Source organism: Cheilinus undulatus, linkage group 7 (assembly GCF_018320785.1).
Source record: "Cheilinus undulatus linkage group 7, ASM1832078v1, whole genome shotgun sequence".
Lineage (NCBI taxonomy): Eukaryota > Metazoa > Chordata > Actinopteri > Labriformes > Labridae > Cheilinus > Cheilinus undulatus.
The window spans coordinates 28968723-28996669 of record NC_054871.1 but is presented as its reverse complement, the minus strand read 5'-3'; the positions used below and the strand labels follow the sequence as shown (position 1 = coordinate 28996669).

Genomic DNA, 27947 nt, shown 5'->3' with positions numbered 1-27947 from the left:
ACACGCAACAGCAAATAAAATCATGAAACAAGATGCAAGTACTAAAATACAAAGAATCAGTTTAAAGGAAGTGGCTAAAGAAATGTATTATACTATTGTAAACCTCTATCCCACAGTAAATGGAAAAACACCTGTGCTAAAAAAAATAATTTAAATGATTGTAGTATCAGGCTGCAACATCAAAAAATCGAAATAAGTGGAGGGAGTCTGAATTTTCTGAATTCACAATATATGACCGAAATGCATCAAATTAAGTAAACGCCTTCAAAGATAATATTTTGCAAAATGTATCAAAATATAACAAACTTTAAAACATAATTTTAAATTTAAAACCACTAAAATCCAACTAAATTTGTTACCTAGCAGTTCCCATACCTGGATTCTGTGGTATACAGCGCCTCCTTATGAATTCAAATAAAACAAAATCCTTTGTTATGGCTGTTCTGTATAATCCCTGAAGGACCCTTACTTCAACACAGTTTCGAATACTTGAAAATAACGTAAATATTTTTGATGAAACAATAAACCCTTTACTGGAAACAGAATTATTCAACCTTATTTAATTCACGTGGAAAATATATATTGCATTTGTTCCTATCCCAGCAGTACAGAGTGACAGGTCGTCCCGGCTTTTGCCTGATCACAATTGTTGACGTCTTGCTGTGGTTGGTTGGCTAGCTAATCTGGGTCCCCGGCTGTCATAGTTCATGAGAGCGGTGACAGCTGAAAATACTGTTTTACTCCTAGCTTTGAGAAGAATAAAATCGCCACGATGTTTGAGGAGGCAAGTGAAGTGTTTGATAACATGTTTAAATCCTCTTTTCCCCTCACCTTCATTGTGTTTATCCCCGCGGTGCTGATCCTGGTGTCACCGCTCCCGGCCGAGGCTGCACATGAGTTCACGGTGTATCGCATGCAGCAGTACGACCTGCAGGGGCAGCCCTACGGTAAGTCATCCTTTTCTATAACACGGGACTAAACTGAATTACCTCTACATCAACCCGAGGAGTATTTGGCTCTGTCTCTGACTGTTAACCCATTTTAGCTGGGTTGTTGTCCCCTGTTGATGTTCCGGAAACCGAGGCAGCGTTTCAATGACAGCAGCAGCACTAGCTGGTTAGCTGCTAATGTAGCTTAGCAATGCTAACAGTCAGAATCGAGCTAACCCATTTCCTAAAAGCAAATCAGAAACATTACGGTTAAGATAAATCTAAAGTTCACTATAAATAAATACCTCGTAAATAGTAGAGCGAGTATGGGAGTAACTGCATCTTTACATCAATATTGTTTCAAGAATACATCCAGTCTTAAGTTTTTTAACATGGACGTTGCCCTATGGTTCTTCTTCCTCTTTTATAGAAGTTATTTTTCTGACTAATAAGTTGACTTTGGGGCTTTTGTCTGTAAACAGTCGTGTCTGTATGTTAGCAGCCAGTGTGTCGTATAGAAAAAAATTACAAGACAAAACTGAAAAATGTCAGTAATATCTTTATCTCAACATTATTTGCATTGTGAACATGGGGGGAACATCAGTGAATGAAGAATTTTGAAATTACCTAATAAATGTTAATAAATTGCCAAAAATTAATCAAAACCTAGCTTTTTTATGTTTTGATCTGTATCAACTAACTGATTGTATATCATCAGCATTATCAGACAGTGCATCACATTGACGTTTTACCCAAAGATATCACTATCCCATCTCATTGTGGGTTTGTTTTCCTTCCCTCAGGTACCAGGAATGCCATCCTGAACACGGAGGCCCGTACTGTGGAGGCAGAAGTACTAAGTCGCCGTTGTGTTATCATGCGGCTCGCAGATTTCTCCTATGAAGAGTACCAGAAAGCTTTGCGGCAGTCAGCTGGTGCTGTTGTTATCATCCTACCCAAGAACATGTCTGCTGTGCCCCAAGACATTGTACAGGTAAAAAGCACTAATTTTTTTTTAAAAAGTTGGTGTCTCATTTCGTGTTAAATCCTACTTCGGTTTACCACTTTTATTGCTTGTCTATAACTTTACTTTATTGGCTATTGATTATGTCTTTCAATCTGCCAACACATTTTTAATGATAACTCAATTTAGATACTACACTGGACTGTTGAGATGCATTAAATATAAAAGCGTATGTGATCTCTAAATACAACAAGAGGAGTGAAAGCATTTTTATTTCTGAATTTGGATAGCATACCTCATTGATGTCAGACTTTTATAAGGTTACACAGTGGTGCCAACAACTATCCCAAAAGCTCATTTGACTTTTGTTGAGTTGGTGTGAGTTAAGTGCCTTGCCCAACAAAATTTTATTTAAAGAACCATCTGTCTGTTTAGAAATTTTAAGCTTTTCCTCTTAACTCAGGGTCGACTGATTATCAGTATCGGCTTTTTATTTTTTTTCTGTTTAATGTTTTATAGAATAATTTCCTACTTAGCTTGTTTTTGTGTACATTTGTCTTATTAGAAATAAGAGACATAAAATCATCATTCCCTTCAATACAGTAATTTATATGAGTCAAATAATTTCCATTTTTTTATGTAATGATTTATTGCTTGTTTGTTGAGAAATACATGAGTAGTGGAACTAACAAAATGATTGCATATTAAATTGCAATCACAATATGGGGTGTGTGTTGGGGGGGGGTTGCAATTATATTATTTTCCCAAATCATTTAGCCCTATTATTAACCAGAGATTTTATATTGTCTTGGTAATGCATACTTTTGCAGTTGTGTCAGTTTAAACAGTGTAAAGGTGTTTGTTGAGTTATACATTTGGTTTACATAACTACATTTAGTTTTGGTGAATATTGTAGAGACAGATATTTGTCTTTAGGGTTCAGGAAAAGCTCCATGGGCTGTACCACAAGCGGAGATTAGGGGGTGAGGCTGGTCTGTCGAGCCTAAAGTAAGAGTTTTTCATGTCACAAATTTAACCTAACAAGATCAACAGTGTAACGAGTCTGGACCAGTTTATATTCAGAGTTGCGGCTCAAAAGCTGCCAAGAGTGTTGTCTTTTGTTGTTAATTATTTCCTTGCTGGGAATGTTCAACATGGGTTTTATAAATCTTCAGGTTAGAAATTATGTTAGATATTTTTCTTGTATCGTTACTTTTGTTTAACATCACAGAATGGAGCTTTGCAGCTACAGTAACACAGACTGCATGGATCACATCCCCAATAACCTCCCCTACTTCACCTGTTTGTACTCTTTTTTTTTTTTTTTTTATGATGCACATTAAAAGAACCAAGAGAGCACCACATCAAAGAAAATGTTACTGAAATGTTTGGTCATGAAAAGTCCTTCTAACAGGGTTGCTTTATAGGAAAACAAATATTTTATATTTTTGATTGTTTGTCACATTCCATAGACTATGGCCTATTTACCCTCATATTGTAGTCTGTTAAACCAGTTCAGTATATAAATTTGACTTTGATTTAGCCAGATATGAAAATTATTTCCACATTTTTAAGACACAGAGGCCCTCGGACCTAAACAGTTCCTGATTATCTAACTGAATTCATGTGAGTCACTGTTAGAGATTTAAAAATTGTGTGTAAGTTTTTACCTCAGAAATAACGATAAAGCGCTGACAGTTTGTCAAATAGCAAAACTAAAAAAATTAATATAGAAATTTAAACATGTTTTTCTTCAGTATGTATCCCCTGTAGTGAAGCAGCAGTGTTGTTTATTTTCTGAACTGCACATGACACATTAAAGTCAACTTTTACCTGAGCACGAACACAGCTTCAAGCAGAAAGCCTAAATTGACAGTCAATGCTCTTTTCCAACTTTGTGGTACTCATTAAATCTAACTGGATCTTAAAGATTTGTCAGCCAAAGAAAGCCTGGCTATGTTGAGCTCACTTTTGCTCCTGTTGTTAACCTGTAATTATTTCTATTCTTGTCAAAACTTGAGTAATATTTAATTTACAGTGTTAAAGGAATACAAACAGGTTTTCTCTTTTTGTTTTACACCATAAGCATCTTATGTTAAGAAATGCTAAAGCCGTGTATATTTTGCTTCTCTCATGCAGCAGTTCATGGAGCTTGAGCCAGAGATGTTAGCTACTGAGACCATCGTCCCCGTTTACTTTGCCATGGAGGACGATGAGCTGCTGTCCATCTACACTCAGACCTTGACTTCCTCCTCCTCACAGGGCTCCTTATCAGCAGCTGAAGGTAGAGTCGTTTGCTTAATTTTTCCCTGCTTTTACACCCCTTCTATTTTAAGTGAATCAGTGTTGCATTTGGTTTAGTCAGTTATTTGTAATTTTATTTTTCTCCCTGTAGTGCTGCTGCATACAGCCACAGCCAACGGCTTCCAGATGGTGACCAGTGGAGCTCAGAGTAAAGCCATCAGTGACTGGGCCATCACCAGTTTAGAGGTGAGATGCTGAAATGTAACTCAGACATACCACCAATTTACGTAAATGTTTAGAAACACACTATAAATCTAGGGACATTTCATGAAGTAAACAATAACAAAAGTCTGCTTCAAGATTTTTCAGATATTAAGTCTAGTATAGTTCATTTACCACAACTATGTGAGGAATAAAAGCTTGTTTTGGTAGAGAAAACAACTTGGGGGGGAAAAATCTTTGTAGATTCCAGTCCACTGAAATAACCTCAAGGCTGCAGACACAGAGACTTGGTGGTTTGTGCTGTTGACTCACCGCAGAAATGTTCTGGGCTTAAAACAGTCTGTTTTTCTGAGTTAGTTTTAGTTTAGCATTGTTTTCCCACTGGTCGAGTTTCCTCCCACAGTCAATGGGCAAGAAGATCAGATAAACTAAAACTGGCTCTGAGTGAGATCGAGAACACGATTAAATGTTTTCTTTTTGTATGGCGGTATTGTAGCTACAAACTAGAAAGCTACTCTCAGTTTCTATTTTGCTTTAGATTTACAAAATATTGTTATATTCTGCTCTAAAAAATGTTTTTGAGGGTGATGTTAATAAATGTTTATCTAGGTGGAAAGCTTTTTCCAGTCAAATAATAGTCATTTTTTAAGTTTAAAACCTCAGAAACCACACTTGCTGCTTTTTTAATTAATTAACTTGAGCCTTAAAGACAGTTTCTCCTGTTGTGTCTCCAGTTGGCTGTTAAAGAAAAGGGTGAAAAGGCAAGGCAGAGGTTTTCTGAAGGTTTTCTGAAGGTTTTCTGAACATGTGGGAAGGTGTAAAAAAAGCACAAAAATCCCAAAACAAATAGGCTAAGGTTAGAAAAACATCCTTAAAATGAAAACATTCATAGAACACATGGCATGTGTTTCTAGGTGCATTAAATGAATTCATGAATTACATTTTGCTTTTATTATTATTTTTATTATAAAGCAATTAAATGTAAAAATAAAAGATTTTTAGTAGATAAAATGGCTGCAAATCATCCAGAAGAAAACGTTTTTAGTGCACCTGGGAAGCAGGTAATGCTGCAGAGAAGTAGCGCCCATATCTCAGCAGCTGATCAGAGATAATGTTCAAGGTTAAAATACAATAAATATAGATGTAAAAACCTTGAAAAGTGAAAATATTATCAGTAATGTGGAAAACAAGTGTTTAACATGGCAGTGATGCTTAATGTTTATTTCTTGCAATTTCTATGCAATTTAAAGCTCTTGATTTTTTTGATGTATTGCTAGTTTCCCTGAAGCACAGGTGTATTTCCTGTTTCTCCTGTTTTAAAGGTTTTCACTGAATGTTAATGCTTAAAACACGCAACTAAATGAAGTTAACTAACTGAAGTTGAAACCTTTAAATAACATTAACTGAACTTTTCAAAATAAAAGGTGGAAAGAAGGAGCTGAAGCATTAAGTGGAAGCCAGTTTTATTTTTTCATTGTATATTCAGTCCTTTTCAAGTGAGGAATCTGCACAATCACTGAACTTCACACATTTTTACACACCACAGGATGTCAGGCTATTGACCTGACTGGACTTGCGTTTCTTGGTGTTTGCTCTCAGGGTCAAGTGCAGCTAAAATTTAGTAAACATGAGTCCTCTGGCCTTAGCAAGGAGATTATTTATGCTCAATGTGGCATAGGGTAATTCTGTAACTGTTTATGCTCAGACTTACAAAAATCTGCTTCTACAGTGTTTTGTCCCTTCACAAAGGGATTTGGACAGCTTTGTCATTGTTTGTACTTTGGATCCAGCTTTTAGAGTCAGGAAGGTTGCAAAACAAAGCAGGGATGAAGTGTTACTTTGAAACTCTCTAATCTGAGCTTTGTGTTTAAACCAGAAATAAAGGAGGTTTAGTCACACTGCAGCAGATTAGGTGAATGACTGAGGTTTTACCTTAATAGTCTGGTCAGGAGGTCAGCTGTGACTGCAGCTCTGTGAGCTCTGCTAGCATTAGTGTTAACAAAGTTCTCTAATGATTATGTTTTTAATCTTCAGGGTCGCCTGGCTGGAGTCGGAGGAGAGGACTTGCCTACTATTGTCGTGGTCGCTCATTATGACTCCTTTGGTGTTGCTCCGGTATGCTCCATGCCTCTTTTCACCTACAGATATGAGCTGGCTTTTTGAGAACATGCAGGAAATCTGGTAGCTTAAAAAAAATCAAAGAGCAGGCCAGGAAAATAATTTGACTCTCCCTCTGTCTCTCCAGTGGCTGTCGTACGGGGCAGACTCAAATGGTAGTGGTGTGTCGATGTTACTAGAGCTGGCTCGTCTCTTCTCTAAACTTTACACCTACAAGAGGACGCATGCTGGGTGAGTATTGATTCCACTGGTAAAATTGAATCTCAAATAGAAGTTCAATCGATTATGAACAATTTTTAGCTGAGTGAAAGACACATTTTTGCCATCTTCATGAAGCTCTTTGCTGCTGTCTCTCTTTACATTTTGTATGTATGATGAAATGCGGAAGTAGTATTGATTTCAGATTTGAGGGCTTCTTCTTAACACAACATAAAGTCTATTTGCTCTGTCCATTTGTTTTAAGATCAGTGCAGGGCCTTAGATGCTTTTTGAGAACTACACTGAGCATTATATGATCTCTACTGGCTCTCATAGTCACAGTAGGCTGTATTAAACACTTAGAGCTGTCAATAACACGGCACAGGCTCATTCTTTGTTTAAATGCATCACACGGTAGCTGAGAGGAAGGAGTTCATGTAAAGTGTTTCATAGGAGAGAGATGAAGTTGACTGTAAATTCTCTTTGTAAGACCAGGTCATCATGCTGATTTATTCAGCATGTGTATGATGAGGTTTTTACCGATGATGATGGTGTTAACTGTTATAATTAGATCTCAATATGATACTCTATTGTTTGTGAGCCACTGGTGTATATGCGATGTTGTTCTATACATTCAGATATTTCATGCCCTCTTTAGATTCCCTCAGGAAATCTATTTATCGATTTGACTCATGTTTTGATCATGCTGTGTTTCAGGTACAACCTACTTTTCTTTGTATCTGGAGGAGGAAAGTTTAACTACCAGGGCACCAAACGTTGGCTGGAAGACAACCTGGACCACACAGGTATAGTAACACGTTAGATTCTCATTCATTCAACATAAAAAAGTGTAAAAATATCCAGCTGGTGGATTTACATTCATATGGAATTCCATTTCTTCTGTGTGTCTGTGTTCTTTAGTATCCCTGAACATCATCCTGAACCACTTTTTGTCTTTAATTAATGCCCCCCCTTCCTCATAGACTCCAGTTTGCTACAGGACAATGTAGCCTTCGTGTTATGTCTAGACACTCTGGGAAATGGTGACTCCCTGCACCTCCATGTGTCCAAGCCCCCGAAAGAAGGAACCCCTCAATACTCTCTGCTCAAGGAGCTAGAGATGGTAAGAGCCAGAAGAATTTAAAGCTTAATGACTGAATCTCTCAAAGCAGGGGTTGACAAAAACACAGCAACATACTTAATCTGTAGCAGATCTATTGTTCTGTACTTAGAGACATATCCCTCTATAATGCTCAGATTTTCAGTAACACAGCAGCAGATTTTATTGGCTCTAAAGCCAAATCATGTGAGTTTTTCAGAAAGTACAATAATGTGTAAATGATTTAACTTGTGTGCTCAAACTTAGAGACTCTCTTCAGCTGCAGTTCCTTAAAAGTCGTTTTTTTTAATGCCAGTTAAAAAAATAAGCCTTTGTGAAATGTTTGAATGCTCTTTTTCTGCCTGCATTGTTTAGTTATAATACTTTTTTTGTCTTTTATGCAGATTTCATTAGATTATAGAATGCATTTCAGGATCTCCCTCATGTCCCCTCAGGTGGTCTCCAGTCAGTACCCAGAGGTCAAGTTCTCCATGGTGCACAAGAAAATCAACTTGGCAGATGACATGCTGGCCTGGGAGCATGAGCGCTTCGGGATCCGTCGGCTACCGGCCTTCACGTTGTCCCACCTGCAGTCCCACCGCCTGGCTCAGCGCTCCAGCATCATGGACGTGCGGTCAGTGTCCCCCTCCTCTCGCCACGGAGCGGGAGAGCCCCCTGCTGGGTGGGTTCATTACTGCAAGTCTCTGAAACACCGAAAGAAGTTTTCCATTCCAGCTAACTTTCACTCATGTCATTGGTGTTGTCGTGGACCAGTTCCCGTTCCTCACGTCATGTAAAACCTTTTTCCACATAAAGAGAGGAATCATGTGAGCAGTGCGTAGTTTACACCGCATCTGAATGTATTCATGCGCTGCAGAATGTGAGGTTTTGGATTTGATTCCTTTTTTAATGCGAGGGAAAACACCTTTCCTTTCTGTTTTCTCACTCCTTCCTTTAGTGTTCATCTCCCCACTGTCTGTCTGTAAACCATTAATTTGGTATGTGGAAGAGTTTCTAACTTCACCTCTCAGCTGATTTGTGATTTGTTTATCTTCTCTCTCAAATCTGTGCAGGTGCTCTCTAATGGGTTTCTTCTTCCTCCTAAGATCCCCTGGGACTCTGGTTTCTCTTCTGTTTTATGTTTATTCTCAGTTCTCTCTCTGTCTACATGCATTTGTTTCTGTCTCACAGGCCTCACGTCGATGTGAAGAAACTCAGCAGGAACACCAAAGTGGTCGCAGAAGCTCTGGCACGGGTCATATACAACCTCACTGAAAAGGTAAACACACAGAGGGAGAAAATGCACTAACTAGAATTACTGATCCTGTTTTATAATTGTTCTTTGACATGTTTGCTGTTGCTGTATGACACAGGGGGCTCCTGGAGACCTGCAGATCTTTACAGAACAGATGGTAAGTCCCTAAAATCAGCTCTTCTTTTACCTTAAATCTGATTACACTCAGTGATGCAGGTTAAATCTGGTCTCAGTGAAATATGGCAGCGCACAAAACTGACATCTTCAGCATTGTTGATGTAATTTTCTGGCATTGATTAAATTTGACCCATGGAGAGTCACAAGATAGTTTCAACAAAAGAAATTAAATTTAATATGAAATCAAATGGTATCGTTTTCCCATTATTCTAAATATGTATATATAATCATACAGTGATTTCAAGAAAAAAAAGCCAAAGTGACAGGGGAGAATTTATGCCGGAAGAAGGTCATGTAAAAGAAATCCTTTAAATGTAAGTTTGCACTCGACAGCAATAATATTGAGGTGGTATGATGTGATATGTCTGCTCAACGCTAGCCTTTCTTATAATAAACTACAATATTGAATAGTAACTTTCTAGGCTGTTGTGTCCTTTTCTGTTTTTTTTTTTTGTTTTTTGTTTTTCTTTTTTTTAATGCTGGTGTTGGGAAACACCTATTAGTGAGTGCGCACAACGATACATGGCATCATCTGTTTCAACCACCTCTCCAAATTACCAGTTATCTTCAAATTAGTGGTCATACTTTGTCTGTTGCAGTTATCTCTGCAACACTGATTCTACCTTAAGAGCACAAACGATAACTGATTTTTAGCCGAGATTCTGATTCAACATACTTTAATAAGAGTAAAACGTGTAAGCATAAGCCAGATAACTATCAGAATTTCCTGTTAAAAAAATGACAGCATCATCAATCTAAATACTCTATTCTTGATGATGCTGAAAGAGTGCAGATCTTTTTAGTTTCCATTCAGAATTGTCAGGCAAATCCTTAAAGTTGTTGGTGGTTCTGCATATTTTAACTCTGGATGGTGGTGTAAGATGTGAGCTTGGGCTTTTGACCTACTCCTGAATTTCTTCACTTTCATTTGGCAGACTTGGCATCTTAAATACAGCTCTATAGACTTTACAGGCAGTGCATGTGTACATTAGAAACAGCCATATTAACATTTCAGATGCTAAGTGCTAGTGCTGCCAATGCCAATAGTCTAGCCAAGGACCAGGATGACACAACAATTGCATACCAGGAAAGTTGGTGTCAGTACAGGAAGGAAAACATCAGCAGCAGGGTTTGCTGAGCAGCTGTTGAAAATAAAGTTGATTTCAAATATCAATTTTGTTTTGAACTGATTCACAATAATAGAAAGGAATGCGTGTGATTCTGGTATTGGTTGAAGTTGAAGTAGCTCTGGTATCCAGTATCCATCTTTATGATAATCTAAGACTCACACAGTTAATTGTTTGCAGCTCTTCATCCTTACATGTAGCTGCAATTGTTCTGTTCTGGACTATAATTTCTTTGTGTCCGGTCAGCAGGTTCAGGAGGAGCAGATGTCAGCAGTGGTGGACTGGCTCACAGCACAGCCCAGAGCAGCTCAGCTGGTGGACAAAGACAGCAGCGTGGTGTCCACTCTCGAGTATCACCTCGGACATTACCTCAAAGACGTCAAGAGACACTATGTCAAAGCAGACAAAAGGTAAAGAGAAGGATGACGACTGAACAGCTCTTCAGCTCTTTCATGAGCAAATCGCCTGGAAAATTCCATTATCAACTTTTTTTTCTTGAAATGTGATACATGTGCTATACATCCTGATTTGCTGTATCACATTGTCAGAGTGACATCTTTCTAACCATCTCCTCCAGGGATCCTGAGTTTGTTTTCTATGACCAACTGAAGCAGACGATGAATGCTTACAGGTAATACTCTACTTTTTCTCCTCTGAAGCTTCAGCACAGTTATTAGGTCATCAAGCAGTTTTTTCTTTTATTTACTTCTCAGGAGATACAAGGGAAAACATTCAGACATTAAGACTTATTGTTAAATAATGTCCAAGATCCTTTCTGATTATTCATTTTCTTCTCTTTAACTCTGTTTTTGACTCTTTCTCTCTCTCCTTCTCATCCTCCAGGGTGAAGCCGGCTATTTTTGACTTGCTGCTGGCGGTCTGCATTGCAGCATACTTGGGGATGATGTATCTGGCTATCCAGGTGAGTCAGTGTGTCTTTAGCTCCTCTCACACATGCACCACATTACATAAATGTTCTCTAAGTCTGTTCTGTTTAAATCAACTACAACTGATATTTAAGAAATAAACATTGTGAAAAAGTGGGATAATGTAAGCTTGTACTAGCAAACTAGCGTTAGAAGCAGCCTTTGCTCATTAAATTTTTTATAAAATTTCAAATCTGTTTGGCTGTCCTGCTCTTGAATTTACATTTGCTTCTGTCAGATTATTGTTCTAAGTCATTGTAAAGTTTATTTACCAAATAAATACTTAAAAAGGTATCTATGTAACACACTTAACAGACTATTAAACGAATCCCTACATATAAAGACATTGTGAGATTTTTGACACTTTCAGGGCCTGTGTTCATAGTCAACTTTTTTTAGCACTGGCAGCACATAATTTTTAAAACCAATGTAGTCCAGTGTTTTGAGCACTCAATGCCCTGGGCAAATAAATGCCCTCAGCATCAGCTGGTTTGTTTTTTTCACCACACTTCAAGTGCTCCTGGTTGAAAACTGTTCAACTTCTGCCGCTGCTGCTTGTGTCAGGACAGGATTTCTTTACAATGTGTGCAGACCTTCAGTGTGATATTTCTTTGAATAAGAAAATATGAAGAACATAGAGCTGTTTTAAAACAGCATTAGAGATTCTAGATTAAAGACTCTCAAAGTGTTGTCCGACAGCCAGCAATAACCAATAAGTAGGTACCATGGTAAAACATTAATATATCAATACATTAATAAATAAAACATTTTTATTTACATGCATCTAGTTATACTTACTTTCTTAAAAACTGGGGTTTGGATGAGTTGGAAATATAGGCATTTGTTTTTTGTGGGTATCATACTCCTTCAAGAACATATTTGTATAGAAATATCTCGGTAAGAAATTCATCCCCATATTTTCACAGTATTTCTTCACATTCTTGTGCAAAAAAGGAAATGAAACTCAGGAAAGACAAAAACAGTATAAACCTTTAAACATTGTTTTTCTCGTTTGGGGAAAAAAGAGGTAGAAACCTTACATTATAACCACCACACTGACCAGGTCATTGGCGCTCCTCCTTCATAATTAACTTTCTGCAGTCATTATCCCAAATTGTGCCCTTGTGTGCATGCTGTGTAATATCTTCCTATATAGACATGGAAATACTTAATCACCATCCATTCCTGTCTTCCACTCCTTTTCAGAACTTCGGGGTCCTGTACAGTGTTGTCCGCAGAATCACCCAGCCCAAAGCAAAGGCCCATTAAGGTGCACAACACCTTTTATTTTTCCAGGTCTCACCCTTTTCCTCAAGTTGATAAACTTAAGCCTGTAAGAACATGAGCGCTGGGACGAGCTGCTGTTGTCATGACGGTTTTCAAACCAGCAGAATCACTTCCACATCCTTCATCCTGATCCACAAACTATGATGTCAGATCCTGTCCTGCTGCCAACTTGACCCGGTTGGTCTGATAGACCAGAATAATCAGGAATCCATTCTCACCCTCTTCTTTGCTCTTTATCAGCAGATTTCTCTTCATTCATTTAAAATGACCCCTTACTTTGGAAACATTTATTTGACTCCATGTGATGGATGTAAGGAATTTGTCAACATCTTCGAGATCTGTTTGAGTTCCTGATGTTTCTGATCCTCCTCTAGTCATGCTAGATGAGTTGTCCATCTGCCAAAGTGACATCATGACTTTTCACAGGCAGCTACAGGGAGAGACTGACCACACAGAGTTTAGACCACAGATATGCCCCCTCCCTTTCTAGTACAGGATGGGTTTATATTTATCAGGTCTGTCTTAATACTCCAACCACATTCTTATGAAAGCCTTGAAATATGTTGAGCTTATAGTGTACTGTACTGATGGTGGAGAGGTATCCAAAACTAGAATTTTCATTGTGGGTTCCTTCTTTTCACCCTGTTTATCAAAAGATGAAGAGGGAACTAAAAGATGCTTTCGTTGCCATCTTTGGAGCCAAATTTTAGCTTTCATTTGGCACAAATGTAATAATAACACTTCTTTATAACAGTATCACTATGAACACAGTCATCATTTTCATTCATTTTTTGTGGTCTATTTTATAGCTATTATTTTGTTAACAAGTTTAATAAATATAGCAAAAATGTCATTGCAAGGAAAGTTCCAGAACTAATTGTTTAGTAGAATTAAATCACTTTAATTCATTCTCAATTTACAAGATTTAGCCAGGATTATTGATTGTTAAAATACCTAGCCATTAATTTTCTTTCATTGTCAGAGACGTAGAGCCATTTTTTAAATTTATTTCTGCAAGATAGAGGGTGTCTCAGACCCTTTATGGAGAGGAAGTTATCATAGGCCACCAACGTCCATATGTGGGTAGTGTGTTAAGGAAGACTTCGAAAATATGAACTCATCCCTTAAATGTGCAGTACAAATGACTCCTTTAACATAAAGTTTACTAATAAGAGGAGTTGTCAGAATAAAATGTGAAGTAGTGTTTAGATGACCCTTATACTATTGCCTTGGTAGTGATTTTATGAAAGGAAATATTCAAATAAATGGAGAAATTCTTGCCAAATTACTCTGAGTCCTCAACAGATGTACCGTAAAACTTCAGATATTAGCCTGCCTTAATTTAAGGCCCAGTCCTTTTTAATAGCCTGGTGTTGTTGCAAGGAGATAGTTTGTGGAGCTAAAATAAGGAGGTGAAACTGAACCTCACCATCGGCCCAAGAAAGACAGATTAATGATAGTTTGTGTACCAGTGAAGGATAGATGATTAAAGATCAGCTGGAGATTCATACATATGATATAAATGTTGTTATACTAGCAGGGTCTTTCCCTCTCTCCCCCACAGTGCAGCATGTTTACAAAGATGGGCTGTTTGACAAAGCAAGGTCAACAGATTTTTAACGTGTTTATCCTTATACAGAGTGAAATATTCATTCTAGGGTAAATTCACAATTTCAAGTGTTTCCAGGGCTTTCCACAGACATATGGCGTTGTCAGCATGTGAGAAGAAGTAGCCAGCAAGGAGGTCTGCAGGCACGTGTGCTCCCCACACTCACACTCTCAGGGGCGGGGTTGACACAGATGGATAAGCATCTTTCTCGTGAACATAGTGGTTATAGCAGAGTCATGATTTCAAAATGTACAGAGGAAGTGAGTTGCTGCTTGTTTCAGTAAAGAAAAAAAATAACCTGCTATGGTTGGTGCATTTCCATTAGGGATGGGCAATTACTCAAAAGTTGGATTCAGTTGTAGTATGCTCTACTGCAACTTTCAAATCCCAGAAGGTGCAATATTTCTATAACTCAAAATTGTATTTAAAAATGCCAGTTTTAATTCATTTTTTAAGGCAGAGGTATAATGCTTTATGAACCATACAGCTATTTAACTGTCAATTATTCCAGAATAATTAGCAAAAAAATTCCTATTTCCTTCTATTTCTATATTTTTGTCAAATTAAAAATTAAAAGACATAAAAAATATTAATCCCTTCTATACAACAGTTCTGATGAGTCAAAAAAATCAAATTTTTTTCAAAAATGTTCAGCCTTAGTTTAACATACCAAATATTGTTTTTGTTATACAATAATTTATTGCTTGTTTTTTGAGAAATGCCTAACATGAGGAACTTAAAAAAATAACAGCAACCAGAATGTTGGAGAAAATATTGCAATTTGATACTTTTCCCAAATTATTTGGCCCTAATTTCTATATGTGGTACTGGCTTGACTCAGCTTGACTTTTCTTTGTTTTGAGCCAAACATTTGTTTTCCCATTGAATTATACTTTGAGAGAGCTTCCTGGACGTTTGTGGGTTCGTTACAGCGTGGCTGTGTAAAACTACCCTGACGTCCAACGCAACAATGGAGGACACTGAGGTGATAGGGTGTCTTGTTCTCAACCTTTGGCTGTTTGTCACAGCAAGGAGACTAGTTCTGTTCCAGAGACGGTTACAGGTGAGGGATAAAATATCTCTGAAAAGTACAGCAGAGTTTGGGAAGCTATACAGCAGCATAAAGCTGACAAGGAGAGGGGTCGATTCGAACTCGTTGCACTCCTAGTGACTGTAATCTGACTGCTCAGTGGTGTAAGAGGCAGTGTCTTGGCGTCACATTCGAGCATTACTTCAGTGTGCATGGATCCTTGCCAGAGGTGATACCAAGAAAAAACCTATCAGGTACCAGGTACCCCAGTAGAGTGGGTTGAGTACAGTCTAGCTGGTACCACATGGGAAAGCATTCTAAGTGGCTAGTCAGGTGTTTGTGGAAAGCCCTGCTTTATAGTCTTTGTTGTGTACAAGATAATTGAAGACCTGTCTTGTGCTGACGCCCGTCCAGTATAAAGGCGGGGTCATTTTATCAGCTGAAATAAATAGAGCCAGGCTATTATTTAAAGTTTTAAGGTACATATAGTAATAGAAGTTAAAACAAATCCAACCCTTGTTTCTTTTCAGATTTTTTGTCACTTTTTCTGTCACCTTTGATTGTTTCCTGTTGCCTTTGTGTCTTATTTTATAAATCCTCAAACATTATACCGTTAAGGTAATCTGAAAGCTCATGTTAGTAAAGGTTTCATGCAGCAAACATGTTTATCCTGCCTAATCAAAAGTCCACGTGTGTAGGAGTGCTAAGACAACACATGGAGATGAACTCTGCCTGTGTTTTATCAGTGAAGACATGTTGAGCTGAAATTGACCTTTAGCTGAATCTAAATCTGTGTTAAGATATTGGTTGAATCAGCATTGCAGTATTTCCACACTGGGTGTCTTAAATGGACAATAACACAAAGAAGTTATCGGGGAGAATATCTTAACCCTGTGGTTATTAAAGATATTTGTGCTTTTAAATAAATACTGCAGTGTTGACTCAAATTTATCTATGCTCTTGCCTTGCTGTGTGAATGTTTGCCTTTTTTGTATTTTTCTGTTATTCTGCATGATCTCCCCCATCGCCATCATAAAAACAGGATTTTCCTCATTCACCTATAAGAGAGAAATACTGTGTGGTACATTATAATTTATTGAAGCAGTTTTACATTTGTGCACTGAAATGAACTCTCCTCTGGTATGTTTCACCTCATTCACAACAATCTTTGCAATGATAATGATATCAGTTGTGATTAACAAGATAAAATTAAAGGAAAAACAACAAGAAGCCTGTTTTTTATTTACTGACATGTTTTATTTTATGGGAAAAATGAAACAATAACATTGGCTGAATGGTATTAAAATTACATTACAAAAGAGCAAAGATTTGTCTCTATCAAGTGGTCAAATTGACAGAAAGAGGGGCAATTTGTATTGATTACAGCACGTATCAATGGTCCAAAAACATGTATCATTAAAACACGATTTGAATTAATAAGTTTTAGTTACTGATTCATTCAAGAAAGTCATAAAAATTCCCAAATTCTCCCTTCCCTTTTCTAATTTTGATCTACTAATGAACAATAAAAATAATACTAATAAATTACAGTGCAATTTATAAGAAATACCTGTAGGGCTTTTTTTTGCCTCTCCTTCTCTTTCCTCATCATTGTCACCAGCTCCCACAAACACTTGCTTCATAATTTGGGTGGACATTTTGGCACAATCAAACCACTTGTTAAGATCCTTTGTGTCATTATGGAGCAAAGCCTGCAAGCCAGTTCAGTCAGACAACTCAGGGTACTAAAACATCGATACAGCTGCTGATGTTTTGATCTTTATGCTTGCAAACAAAATGTGAATGTTAGAAACTGCCTTAAATATAGCTTTTGATGTTGCAAAACAAGCCAAATGAAGTGCAAACCTTTTTAATTTCCTGTTGAGTTAAAAAAACACTGCTTCTATTTCATCATTTCCTTATTGTGCCAGTGGTGTGCAGCTTTATGATCATAACAAGGAAGTGATAGAGTTAAGGCAACAAATACCAGGGGTGTCCCAACTTTTTTCACTGAGGGCCACATACTGGAAATATAAGGATGACTTTGATATGCTTCACCTTTGATGCATTAAAGTAAGTAAAACCAATCCAGTGTAAGTTAAGATATGCTTAGTAAATAAATATTTTAAAATAAAATACAGCCTACACTACATCTTTTCATTGATGGCTAAAAAGACAAATAGCCAATCGCTGTTAAGGATTTTGTGACCAGATTTCAGGGGGGATCCTGCCAAACTTATCAGATTAATGATGATTAGTGAGATATGCTTTATAAATCAGACTGAAAGAGCAGGTAGCCGATCAAGTGAGGGTATTTCATGCTGCTGCTTGCTTCTGTAGTCTAAACTGAGACAATAACGTAAATGTTAAACATTACCAACCAAAATATCTAGATTCATAACACCCCTAGGAATAAAGACTACAGCGTTATTAGCAGACGCTTTGGATATAAAGCGTCTGCTAGTCTCATCTTTTCATCCCTCACTGATCTCAAGCTGATGTCGCTCTTTGCAAATGTTGAATGACGAGGTCAGAGCATTTCAAAGCCAAAAAAGGTCTGCCCCAGGTGAGTTGTCTGACTGAACTTTGTTTCACACGCCACGTTTCTAAAACTTCATCCAAAGATGACAAAGACCGTGGGCAATGTGGTTTCAATGGGATTTAGCCAAAATCAATCAAAAAGGAAAGATTAAAGTGACTTGCATCTAATTTCTTTCTTCATTTTAGAAGTTTAGTCCCTTGTGGGCAGGGAATTCAGGGTGGGCAACATGGATGAATTACTCATCTGTGATGTAAATTAGTTTCCCTATAATAGTGTGAAATAAATTTTCTGAAACATAAAAGAATCAAGCAATATCTCGTGCGCACCTGCTTGTTGCTGCAGCAGGTAATCCATGGAAGTAAATACTTAAAAAGACAAAGTACTTATGTTGCAAAATTACAGATCTAAATCTTGCTGTTACACACTTAATTTACCATATTTCCCAAAATGCCCTGATACATCCAGGGGGGATTCAAACAATAAACACTGTAGTTTAAAAAGTACAGAAATCTCTCACTGTTTGAGGATTTTTTTGTCTTATTGCCCACCCATGGTAAAAGTTTTCTTCCACACATCATCACATCACAGGACAGTTTGTAGTTTGACACAGTGGGAGGGATTAAAGGTGCACATTTTTGCACACAGTACCATAGCAGACTAAAGGGATGAGTCACACCTAATCCAGATCACAGGTCTTTGTGGGTTTACTGCAAACTTCACTCCCCTGTCATCAACAACAAAAATCTGAAAACTATGGATACTCTAGTCTCACAGTTGAGTGTGCAGGACATGTCCTGCCATAACACCAAGCTAGTAAAACCTGGAAGCCGCACGGCTCTGATATAGTACACATGGTAACATGTCCTAGAAGGCATGTTACTTACAGTACAGATGTAGGACTACAGAAAAACAAGTGTGTGAGTATGTTTAAAATGAGCCAGCATTCAGATTGAAAGGAAGAGATCTGAGACTAAATCCAGAGTGAAATGTAGATGAACACCATGGCTCTCCCTGGTCCCTGGAAACATCTGATCGACTCATCATACACAGCAGGAAAAAACTGGAATACCAACAGTGCTCTCAGAGGAAAACAAAAACAGCAGCAATTCCAAAAACAAATCAACAATAACCTGAACTACATCAATAAAAGTGATAGGCTAATGTAAAATTAACAAATAAGTCATACCCCCCCACCCCACCCCACCCCACCCCGAGTGCTGACGAGGGGATAGTGGAAGACAAACAAAAAAACAAAACTGAAGCTTCTTCTACAGACGGACATCTGCGGCCTGCTCCAGCAGCACAAGCATGCTGTTCATCCAAACAAGAGCTTGAATTTGATCGAGAAGGTAGGAAGAATAGAAACATCCCTTATTTTCTACAGGTGAAGCAGCTGTTTCCACTGACACAAAAACACAGCAAACCAGTGAAACCATTTTAACCAAATACGTCCCTTTTCATGGTTGCTCAGATTAAACATGTTCATATTCATCTGAACCCCCCCGTATATGTGGGACTAACATGTCAACCTTTAACATATCTTAGAGCTCCTGTGAGGAGATTTTTACCAGTTGTGAAGCAATCAATGGAGAGATTATGACATACCGTTAAATCTGGTGTATAAGCTACAATTTTAATACCTAATTCTTTCAATTTAAAAGCAGTTATCTGCGTCGTATATGTTGATGCGAACAATAAATCAGTTCAAAGTGCTGAGACATCATTAACCAACGTGCATGCAGCTTCCACTGTCACACACTGCTAAGTGGTAATATGAAAGATTCTAGCTGGTTTTTACTGCGACACTGCAAATAAGCAACTTTTTCTGGAAGTAAGACAGTGTGTAAAAGTTTCTAAGAATTTTTAATTCTAAAATTTAGCAGTTTAAATACTTCACAGTAGGCGTAATATATAAACTGCAGTGAAATATTTGACAGCAGCTGAAATATTTTTTTAAACCAACTTGCCCAGTGAAGGTCTGGTGCTAAAGTGTTGCAAATAAATGACTTTTTTGCAGGTTAGACCAAGTGCGGGAGTTTACATTTTTTTGGTAAATGGTAGGAAAGTATAATGTTTACTTTAATGATGTAGTGTTTTGATTAAAAAAAGGAAGACATATTTTCCCCATCTCCTGAAAATAATGATTTTAGATATAGGAGATTTGCACCTCATAGCAACAATGCATTTTATTTTTGCTCCATTTTGCCTCCATGGAAAGTAAATTTTGGTTGTTTTCTCCAAATTGTGACTTAGTTAATTTAATTTTTTTTTCCATGTTAATGTGTACCTTTCTCGGTATCTCTAGAACGCAAGCAAAGTGTATGCTTTGTCATGAGAAATTGAGTAAAATAAAAGTGTCTTCCTGCATGTCATTCTAGGGTTTCTGTAATGATGTCCTTTTTTAAAACATGTTTATGTAGTCCTTTCTCTTTGTCTTATTTTTGTTTCATTAAAGGTCCAAACTGCAAATTTTTTGTTCAATAAATGTGATTAGTTGTTAAAAAAAGAGTATGGTCTAGACCTGCTCTTTTTTGTAAAGTGTCTTGAGGTAACTTTGGTTATGAATTGGTGAATTTCAAGGAAATGGGGAGCATCCTGATTAAAGTGCTGGTTTGACTGAAAAACTCAGGCAGAGGAGGGCAGTGTGATTCGTGGGGCTGTGAGTCCATCTCACAACTATCACTGCGGGATGAGAGCTCAACTATCGTACTATAGCTAGTAGATTCAGGTCAAAACAGATAGTACTAAAGAGCAAGCAAAGCTGCTTAGAAACTTAATGTTGTGGAGTTTGCTGAAAGAAATGGAAATGATCACATTGGAGTACAATATCAACATTTTTTCCCTTAAGGAGATTTTTAAAAAATGAGGCTGTGGCTTCTATTGGTGGCGACTCATAGTTCAGATTTTCTGTCAGATTTTTTTCATGCCTCTGACTGCTGCTGGGTTGATGCCCTGTGAGAAAATGAACAGTATTCTGCAGAAACAGCCTATTTTGGATTTTTTTCACATAAAAGATCCATGTACAAGACCAGCAGTGAGATTGTCAACTCATTCTGTCCACAGGAGGGTGCCAAAAGCAACACAACCCAAAAGTTCCTTACAGGAGCTTTAAAGCGAGACTGATTTTTAATACACAAATTGGGAAATTAAGGTTTATCACACACTGGTTTAAATGTGTTAGTAAGAAAAACGTTGCATGTGTTCAGTGGCCACTGCTGCTTCATAACAAAGAAAAGTTTTAGACATAAATAGACATTATGGTTACATAACAAGATGATTTTTTTTCTTCATTGTTTGTAAGACAATTTCATAGCATATTTCCAAAATCATTCGATGTCATGCATTCCTGAATACCATAATGTGTGCATACATAATGTTTTTATCATACTGTTTTTATCTTTACAAGTTACTAGGCTATTGTTCCAATTTTCTGTGAACCACATAGCCACCACCACCATGAACTGGTTAAAAAATATTATTAATTCATATTAAACAAATTAAATCATGATGATAACGCTGAAACCCAGTCAATCAATTCGAGCTATTTGCTGTCATTAAACCAGCAACTAGCTTGTACGCCTTCATGTCAGTGCAGCAACAGATGTTTGCAACACAGAAAAAAAGACTAAAAAAGCAAAACATTTTCTTCTATACAAGTAAAAATGCTGATGTCTGTTGATCATCAGTAGAAGAGATAAAATGTTAAAAAAATTGAAGTGAGAGGTGAAATGTTGTGGAGTTTAAAAGCTTCGGCTACATCCATACTCTCCTAGCACACACATGTACGCGTACCTACACTGATGTGGATTTTAATACAAGTTAATGAACGCAGGCGGGAGCAGAGCTGTGTGGTCTCCACCACTGACATGCAATGATATGGAAATCAAAACAGTAACACCAAGCAGGCTCTCCTGCATCGCCACAGCTGTGAATGTAGCCTTGATATCCATGCGAGTCATGTTTTTTACCGTTATCTCTTCATGTCTGGAGTCAAAGGGGATGGACGGAGTTTTAGTGTGGATAAAGGAGGAAAGGAATTTGTTTATAAACATATTTCAACAGCACGCACCCTTTAGATCAGCATATTGCTAGTTTACCAGGGAGCTAAAGGTTACAGTAGGGCTAAAAGTCTACAGTACCACTAAATGCCATCTTATCTGGGTGCTGCAGGATGCTGCTGCTCAGGCTGATGGTGATGGTTACTCCACCCATTTTAACTATATGTGACTATCACAGTTCAGCTCTCACTCAAACTGGTTTGTTCCTACTGAATCTATCAAATGTAAAGTTAGCAACAATAAGACAAAAAGTCACCTGAAATAACATTCACAGTGCTCTAATAATAATAAAAAATTAAAACAAAATATCAGTGATGAAATGAAATGTTCTAAAACAAATAAAAAGAGTAAAAAGTTAATTGCAGCCTAACTTCTTTTTTCCTTTCTTTTTTTTTTGTGACACTCTTCCCTTCAGCCACGTCTGGAGCACAGCAGTCCGAGGAGGGCGTCTTGTCTTGTTTTGTACTTGCAGCCCAGTGCCAGGTGGTGGCGACGAAGAGCCTGTTATAGATGCTTCTCCTTGGTGATCCCGTTCTGCACATGCTTCCTGTAAGACAGCGACAGAGAGAGGAGACAACAGAGGGTCAGGGAGCTGAGAGTGAGCAAGCGAGTGGGTGAGCAAGTGTTGGACAGGAAGAGGAGAGAATAATCTTGTCAGGTGAGGTGATCAGCAGATGTGAGGCATTAGCTGGGAGAGAGGATATCAGCAGGGTTCAAGGCCAGCCCGATAAGGTGAGCCACATAATCACATCTCCATATGGTCTCAGGCTCTTTGATCCTATCTACCTGTGAGGGCTGCTGCTTACACAAGCTGAGGGGGAAAGCTGCTCTTTTTCAGCATCTACACCCACTGTCAGGAAAGGGGGAGTGCAAACCTGCTTCAGGTTCCTCATATCATAGAAAGTTCTAAAAATACGGCCAAGAAGAGGTCTTTTGTTACTCTACAGCGAGCAAAAAACAGCAGAGAAGTTTATAATTTCAGGATCTTAGAGTGTATCGGTGGTCAAAGGCTGACATGATAATCAGGAACAGATGATAGAAGGACACATGACAGAGAAGGGGCTGGAGGCAGATAAAGACTGATGAATCCATAATCTCTGAAAACACAGACTGATATGGTGATGGTTTTAGTCAGGTTAGCATTTTTTGTTGTTTGTTTTAAGCTAATTATTGCAAAGAGCCCTCACTGACACTTGCATGACACAATGGCTTCTTTTAACACAATGATGTAATTCTCTGTTTTCAATACTTAAGCTATTTTATATAATTATAGAAAACAACTGTTAGAATGAGTTAGTTTATAAATAAAAGATAATATTATAGACTGTTGATAGTGGTAGAGTCGAGCGTCACATGACAGCTCTTTTAGTCATGTGTCGACATGTCCTTGGGCAAGACACTTAACCCCAGATTGCCCCCACTGCTGCATCAGTGCAGTACACATGCATATGAATAGGATTAGTTTATATTGATGGCCACTTCACAAAGAAGTCTCCATCATCAGTGTGTGTAAATGTGGCATAAAAGGGTAAGTGTGACCCGTGTTGCAAATGCACTTTGAGTAGTCAGGTGACTAGAAAAGGGCTGTACAAGTCCTTTCAAAGTTCTCCACAAAGAACCAAAAGTATCTCTACTTCCAGCCTCATCTCACAGCTTTGATCCATTTAAAGAAATCTTATTGTTGGCATTGTTAGCACACTGAAAATAAACTTTTTTGAAAAGATCATTTTTTGGGCTCTTTTTCCTTTATTCAGATAGAACTGCAGAAGATAGACAGGAAATATGGGGAGCTAGAGTGAGGGAAGACATGCACCAAACAGCGCTGAGACCAGGAATCAATCCCATGACCAGTGTGTTAAGGGCTATAGCTTTGGTATGTGGTTGCCTGCTCTAACCAATGTGCTAAACCAGTGCCCAAAAACTATCTTAATGTGATGTTTTGGCTCTCTTATTATCTTTAAAATCACGTACCTTTCACCACATAAAAAAGGGTGTTAACAAAAAACCCTGACCTGATTGTTAGTCATACAACAGATGACACCTGCTCATCAAAACTATACTGGCAATGACATCTAAAGGAAGAAAACATTAAAATGTGTGTCCATTTTCCAACAACGATGTATCTGTTAAACTTAATGCACTGATTCTCTTAACTTAAGGGGATCACGATTAACAATATAAAAGTTGTGAAATTAGCCTTAAAAAACAACCCTAGAATCTTGTATTAATTTTCCACAAATAAGTTTTGCTTTTACACAGCACAGAATTTACCTTCTCTGCATCATTCGTATTTATAAGAAAACTAAAGGGTCAGCACTTGAAAATGTCCTTTTAGTTCAGGGTAAGGCAGTACAAAAGACAAAACGAACACATTTGGACAAGTAGTCTTCTTCTGCATTGAAAAGACATTTATGAGTGCTGACCCATCAGTTTTCTTCTAAGTCTTTATCTGTTGTGCACCTTAAGAATTTGGATTGTTTGAGTGTGCTCCTATTTTGCCTTATGTGTATTTATTATGCCTATACATTGAGTTGGGCACATAGCACAAGTAACTGATATTTTTGCATATTTTTTTCCTTATATCTTTATGCTTACAGTTATTTAGGAGTCCGGCTATGTTAGCCTAGTGGTTATGTCTACATGTCTCAAAGTGTCCTAAAAGTGGGGTGGTCCAAGTACAAATCTGGTTTGTGGCTCCTGTCCAGCATATCTTTGCACGCTCTCTCTCTAGTGTCCAAAGCCAGGGTCAGACAAGACCATTTCTTTTTGTCTGTTACAATGGTCCCTATGCCAGATTAGGCAATCACAAAGATTCGTGCTGTGATTTGACCAACAGATATGACAGATATGACATTGGAAGAAAGGGAGGAAAAGGGCTAGACAACACCCAGAGAGAACGATGATATTAGCGTTAAGTTAATAAAAGGCTACAGTTCCAAAGTGCAGCCTCACAGATCTGCTAGCATGGCTGTAGCCTATAGCTCATCAAATATATCTAGCTCAAACATTTCTAATTACCTTTCAGTTGTGCTTATTTAGTCATTTATCAAGCGTAAAGCTAAGTCTACAGTCTTGCAGCATCATTGTTACCTTTAAAATAAGAGCTTAACACTTGTGTAAAATCTGTTACACTGCAACAGGCCTGCTCAATGATTTATTAATGTGGAAACTACAAATAGCACCTTAAACTGCTGCTCTGGTCTCCTGCCAAACCTGCTGCAAGTAAAAACAAACTCAACATTTGTAGTGAAAATCTGCCAGCAGTTGGCTGGTGATATTTTTCCACCCTGCGCTGAGCTCTCTCTGTCAGATTAAACAAATGTTGGTGAAACTCACCCCTGGGCAGAGATGTGATGTCCAGCATCATCATCGTTGTTTTCTGCCTTCGGTTCTCCAAGCAGGCCCGCTGCTGCCTTGCTGCCGTCCTCGTCCTCATACTCCCTGACGTCGTTTACCTCTTTTACCTTTAACACCTTCACCACGAAGACCACGATGAACTAGAGAACAAGTGAGAAAAGCATGCACATGATCAAATTGTGTACTTTTAATAAGGACAAACAAACCATAAATCCTGTTTCTTTGATATGACTAAAAGAAGGTGTGTCTCCTCACCAAGAACCAGTATATGTTCATAAGCAGCAGCGCCAGGAGAAGAGCATTAAAGAAGAAGTAGAAGGGAATGCCGGGGACAGACTCAAGGCTGGATACACACGTGGCATACAGCACTTTGAGAGGGAACCAGTAGAGACGAAACCAAAACCTGAGAGAGGAGACAAAAAAACAACATACAACAGAAATATTATTGATATCCATCCTCTTCGATCTCTCCATGAGTCAGTTAGAAACACTAAAAAATATTGTATTGATATCAAGGCTACAAAACACTTCATTTTTAAGGAGACAAGAGGAGAAAATGAGTCAGAGTGTGTTTGATAGAGCGCCTTACCAAGTGATGCTGAAGCTGACAGAGCCCATGTTGGACAGCACGTCATTGAGCAGGCAGTACCCCCCGCCTCTGGACTTCAGGTAGATGTTCAGTTTGGTGAACTCCAGCTGGATGTCATTGATGTCGTGAAGGAACAACACCAGAATCCCAACATTGTGGTATCTGAGTGGCATGGCAGTATGTTTTGATTTATTTTTTTGCACCAAAGAAATGTCTGTCAAAGTAAGTTTTGTGTACTTATAATAAAAACATCAAAGACATAAAGTAGAGCTTTAAATATAGGGAGGAAATCGTCCTCCAAAACAGTCAGCAAAAAGGGATAAGAAATGATGTTGCTTTTATTGTAGGCTTTATTCTGAATCAGCATTTCTTTGATTCCTGTTTAATAACAAAGAGGAAATCTGCTGCAGAGTTTCTTTATTTTGGCTTCTGTAGTTCATGTTTTGCTCAACTGTGATAAAAAACATTGTATTCTCCTCTTTTCTGTGGTATCATTTAATCTAAATGTAAGACACTCTCATGAATGCAGAGGTTTTTCAATATTGTTTTTGCTGATGAAACAATAAATACCTGAAGGCATAGGAGAAACTGATGAGTGCCAGCGTGATGATGTGGTGCACCACCATGACGGCTGAGTCCTTCCTCCATGCGTCCATGTACAAAGTCGCATAAATGGAGTGGCCGTAGAAGCTGCCTTGGATCAGGTAGGCTATGGCGATGTCTGTAGGCACTGACATACCACTCTTCCAGTCTGAACAGACAAAGAGAAAAACATAAAGGGAGAGGTAAGAGACTGGTACACTCTGAGAGGATGCCAGTCTTTATTCACTTCAGCAGACAAATCTTAATTTAACTTCATTCATGAACAGTAACATGAGAAATGATGAAGACATCCTTTCATAAAGATCACTTTTCAGGACTTCTTCTGGACATTTTAGTGACAATTAAACTGGAATGACAGGTGTGAGGGTAGTCACAGTCAAAGCCATGTCTGCAATGTAGGGACATTTTAACATAAATGAGGATTCCAAAAGTAGAGCACACTGCAAACCATGCTAATTTCTCAAGGGGAGTTTTGAGGAATATCAGACGTATGAAGACGAAACTTATTCTCAGAATTTTAATGGGATTAATAATTTACATTTGTACTTAGTATTGGTGCAAACCTTATTACTTATACTTGCTGTAAAGTGTTATCAGTTTGTCCCTTCTTAATACTATTGTCTATAAACCAATGTCACTGTTAGATATGATCTTTAACATAATTTAGCCTTTTTAAGTGACAGTGTCATCTTTTTTGGGAACTGTGATGCAAAATTAGAGGAATAACTAAACAATTCCCCAGGCCAGCACAAGATTTTTAGGTCATTTTTTCCCTACAATTTTTTTCATGTGTTTCCTATGACTGGAAACATTGTCAGCTGTTTTCTAGGTTTTCCAGGATGCGTAGGAACCCTGATTAGTAGGCTGTTGACATAAAAACACAGTGACTGTAGCAAAAACAGTCACATAATTTTGCTTTGTTTTAATGATTGAAGATGTTCTGCCCAGAATGTTTCATTTTCTGCATATGGGACAAGAGGTTTAGAAGCCTTTGGTGCATATCTGAATGAAAAAAACACAAACCTTTACTTTCCCTTAAACTGTATCTAAAAACTGTGGAATGCTTGGCTTAAATTTCTACCTGAAATTTTAAACACCACCAAGCCAAAACATGGTGACAACCAGTGCAATCTATTAAAACATCTCTTTCATTAACTCCACTTTCTAGCTCCTACACTCTCAGTTTTTGTTGGCATAAGAGTTGAACAAAATGTACTTAACATAGTGATATCACAGGGGGTGGTGGTGGTATTCAAAGTGCATCATACTGAAAGGTGTTCCCAATATTATGCCCATGAGTGGATTGCATTGCATTAGATTGTACAGGTGGTCAAAATGTCATGGCTCATAAGTATGCTTTAGCTTGTCATATCTGTTTACTTTCTTTTGCAAGAAGCCACTTCCTCCTTGTTATACTAAAAATAAATCTGGGTACATTCTGTCCATAGGTGGCACTCCAGCAGCATTATAGATGTTTGAAGTCATGGTTCTGTGACCTCAAAGTGAGTCTACCTCATTTAAACTGTACATAACTCATCTATGTTTACGGTGCGTGTACTCTTTAGACGATGACGCCTGCAGATCAGACATCACCATCATGTGCTGACAATGTT

At 38.0% G+C, this 27947-nt stretch overlaps 2 protein-coding genes across 6 annotated transcripts in view; one reads left to right on the top strand and one right to left on the bottom strand.

The window, feature by feature from the left end:
- The first annotated feature begins 662 nt into the window (after positions 1-662).
- On the top strand, positions 663-16408 carry ncln (nicalin). 4 transcript variants are annotated; one of them, XM_041790710.1, is made up of 15 exons: positions 663-947; positions 1733-1923; positions 4033-4177; positions 4289-4383; positions 6394-6474; positions 6605-6708; positions 7393-7481; positions 7659-7798; positions 8230-8408; positions 8966-9053; positions 9148-9186; positions 10583-10743; positions 10911-10964; positions 11177-11255; positions 12466-16408. In XM_041790710.1, the coding sequence occupies exons 1-15, from the start codon at positions 773-775 to the stop codon at positions 12526-12528; spliced, it is 1683 nt and encodes a 560-aa protein (XP_041646644.1). In that variant the 5' UTR covers positions 663-772; the 3' UTR covers positions 12529-16408. The 4 variants fall into 4 exon arrangements, with proteins under 4 accessions (XP_041646644.1, XP_041646643.1, XP_041646641.1 ...); XM_041790709.1 differs by having other exon boundaries at positions 10580-10743; XM_041790707.1 differs by having other exon boundaries at positions 8230-8456; positions 12466-16407.
- A 2521-nt stretch (positions 16409-18929) lies between these two features.
- Positions 18930-27947, bottom strand: part of cers1 (ceramide synthase 1) — a 49306-nt gene continuing 40288 nt past the window's right edge. The window contains exons 3-7 of one of the 2 annotated variants that reach the window (XM_041790711.1): positions 26302-26482; positions 25732-25893; positions 25398-25545; positions 25122-25282; positions 18930-22377 (exon numbers count right to left, since the gene is read on the bottom strand). In XM_041790711.1, coding sequence (XP_041646645.1) covers positions 22290-22377; positions 25122-25282; positions 25398-25545; positions 25732-25893; positions 26302-26482 — 740 coding nt within the window. In that variant the 3' untranslated portion in view covers positions 18930-22289. The remainder of the gene's footprint in view (positions 22378-25121; positions 25283-25397; positions 25546-25731; positions 25894-26301; positions 26483-27947) is intronic. The other variant, XM_041790712.1, reaches the window with a different exon arrangement.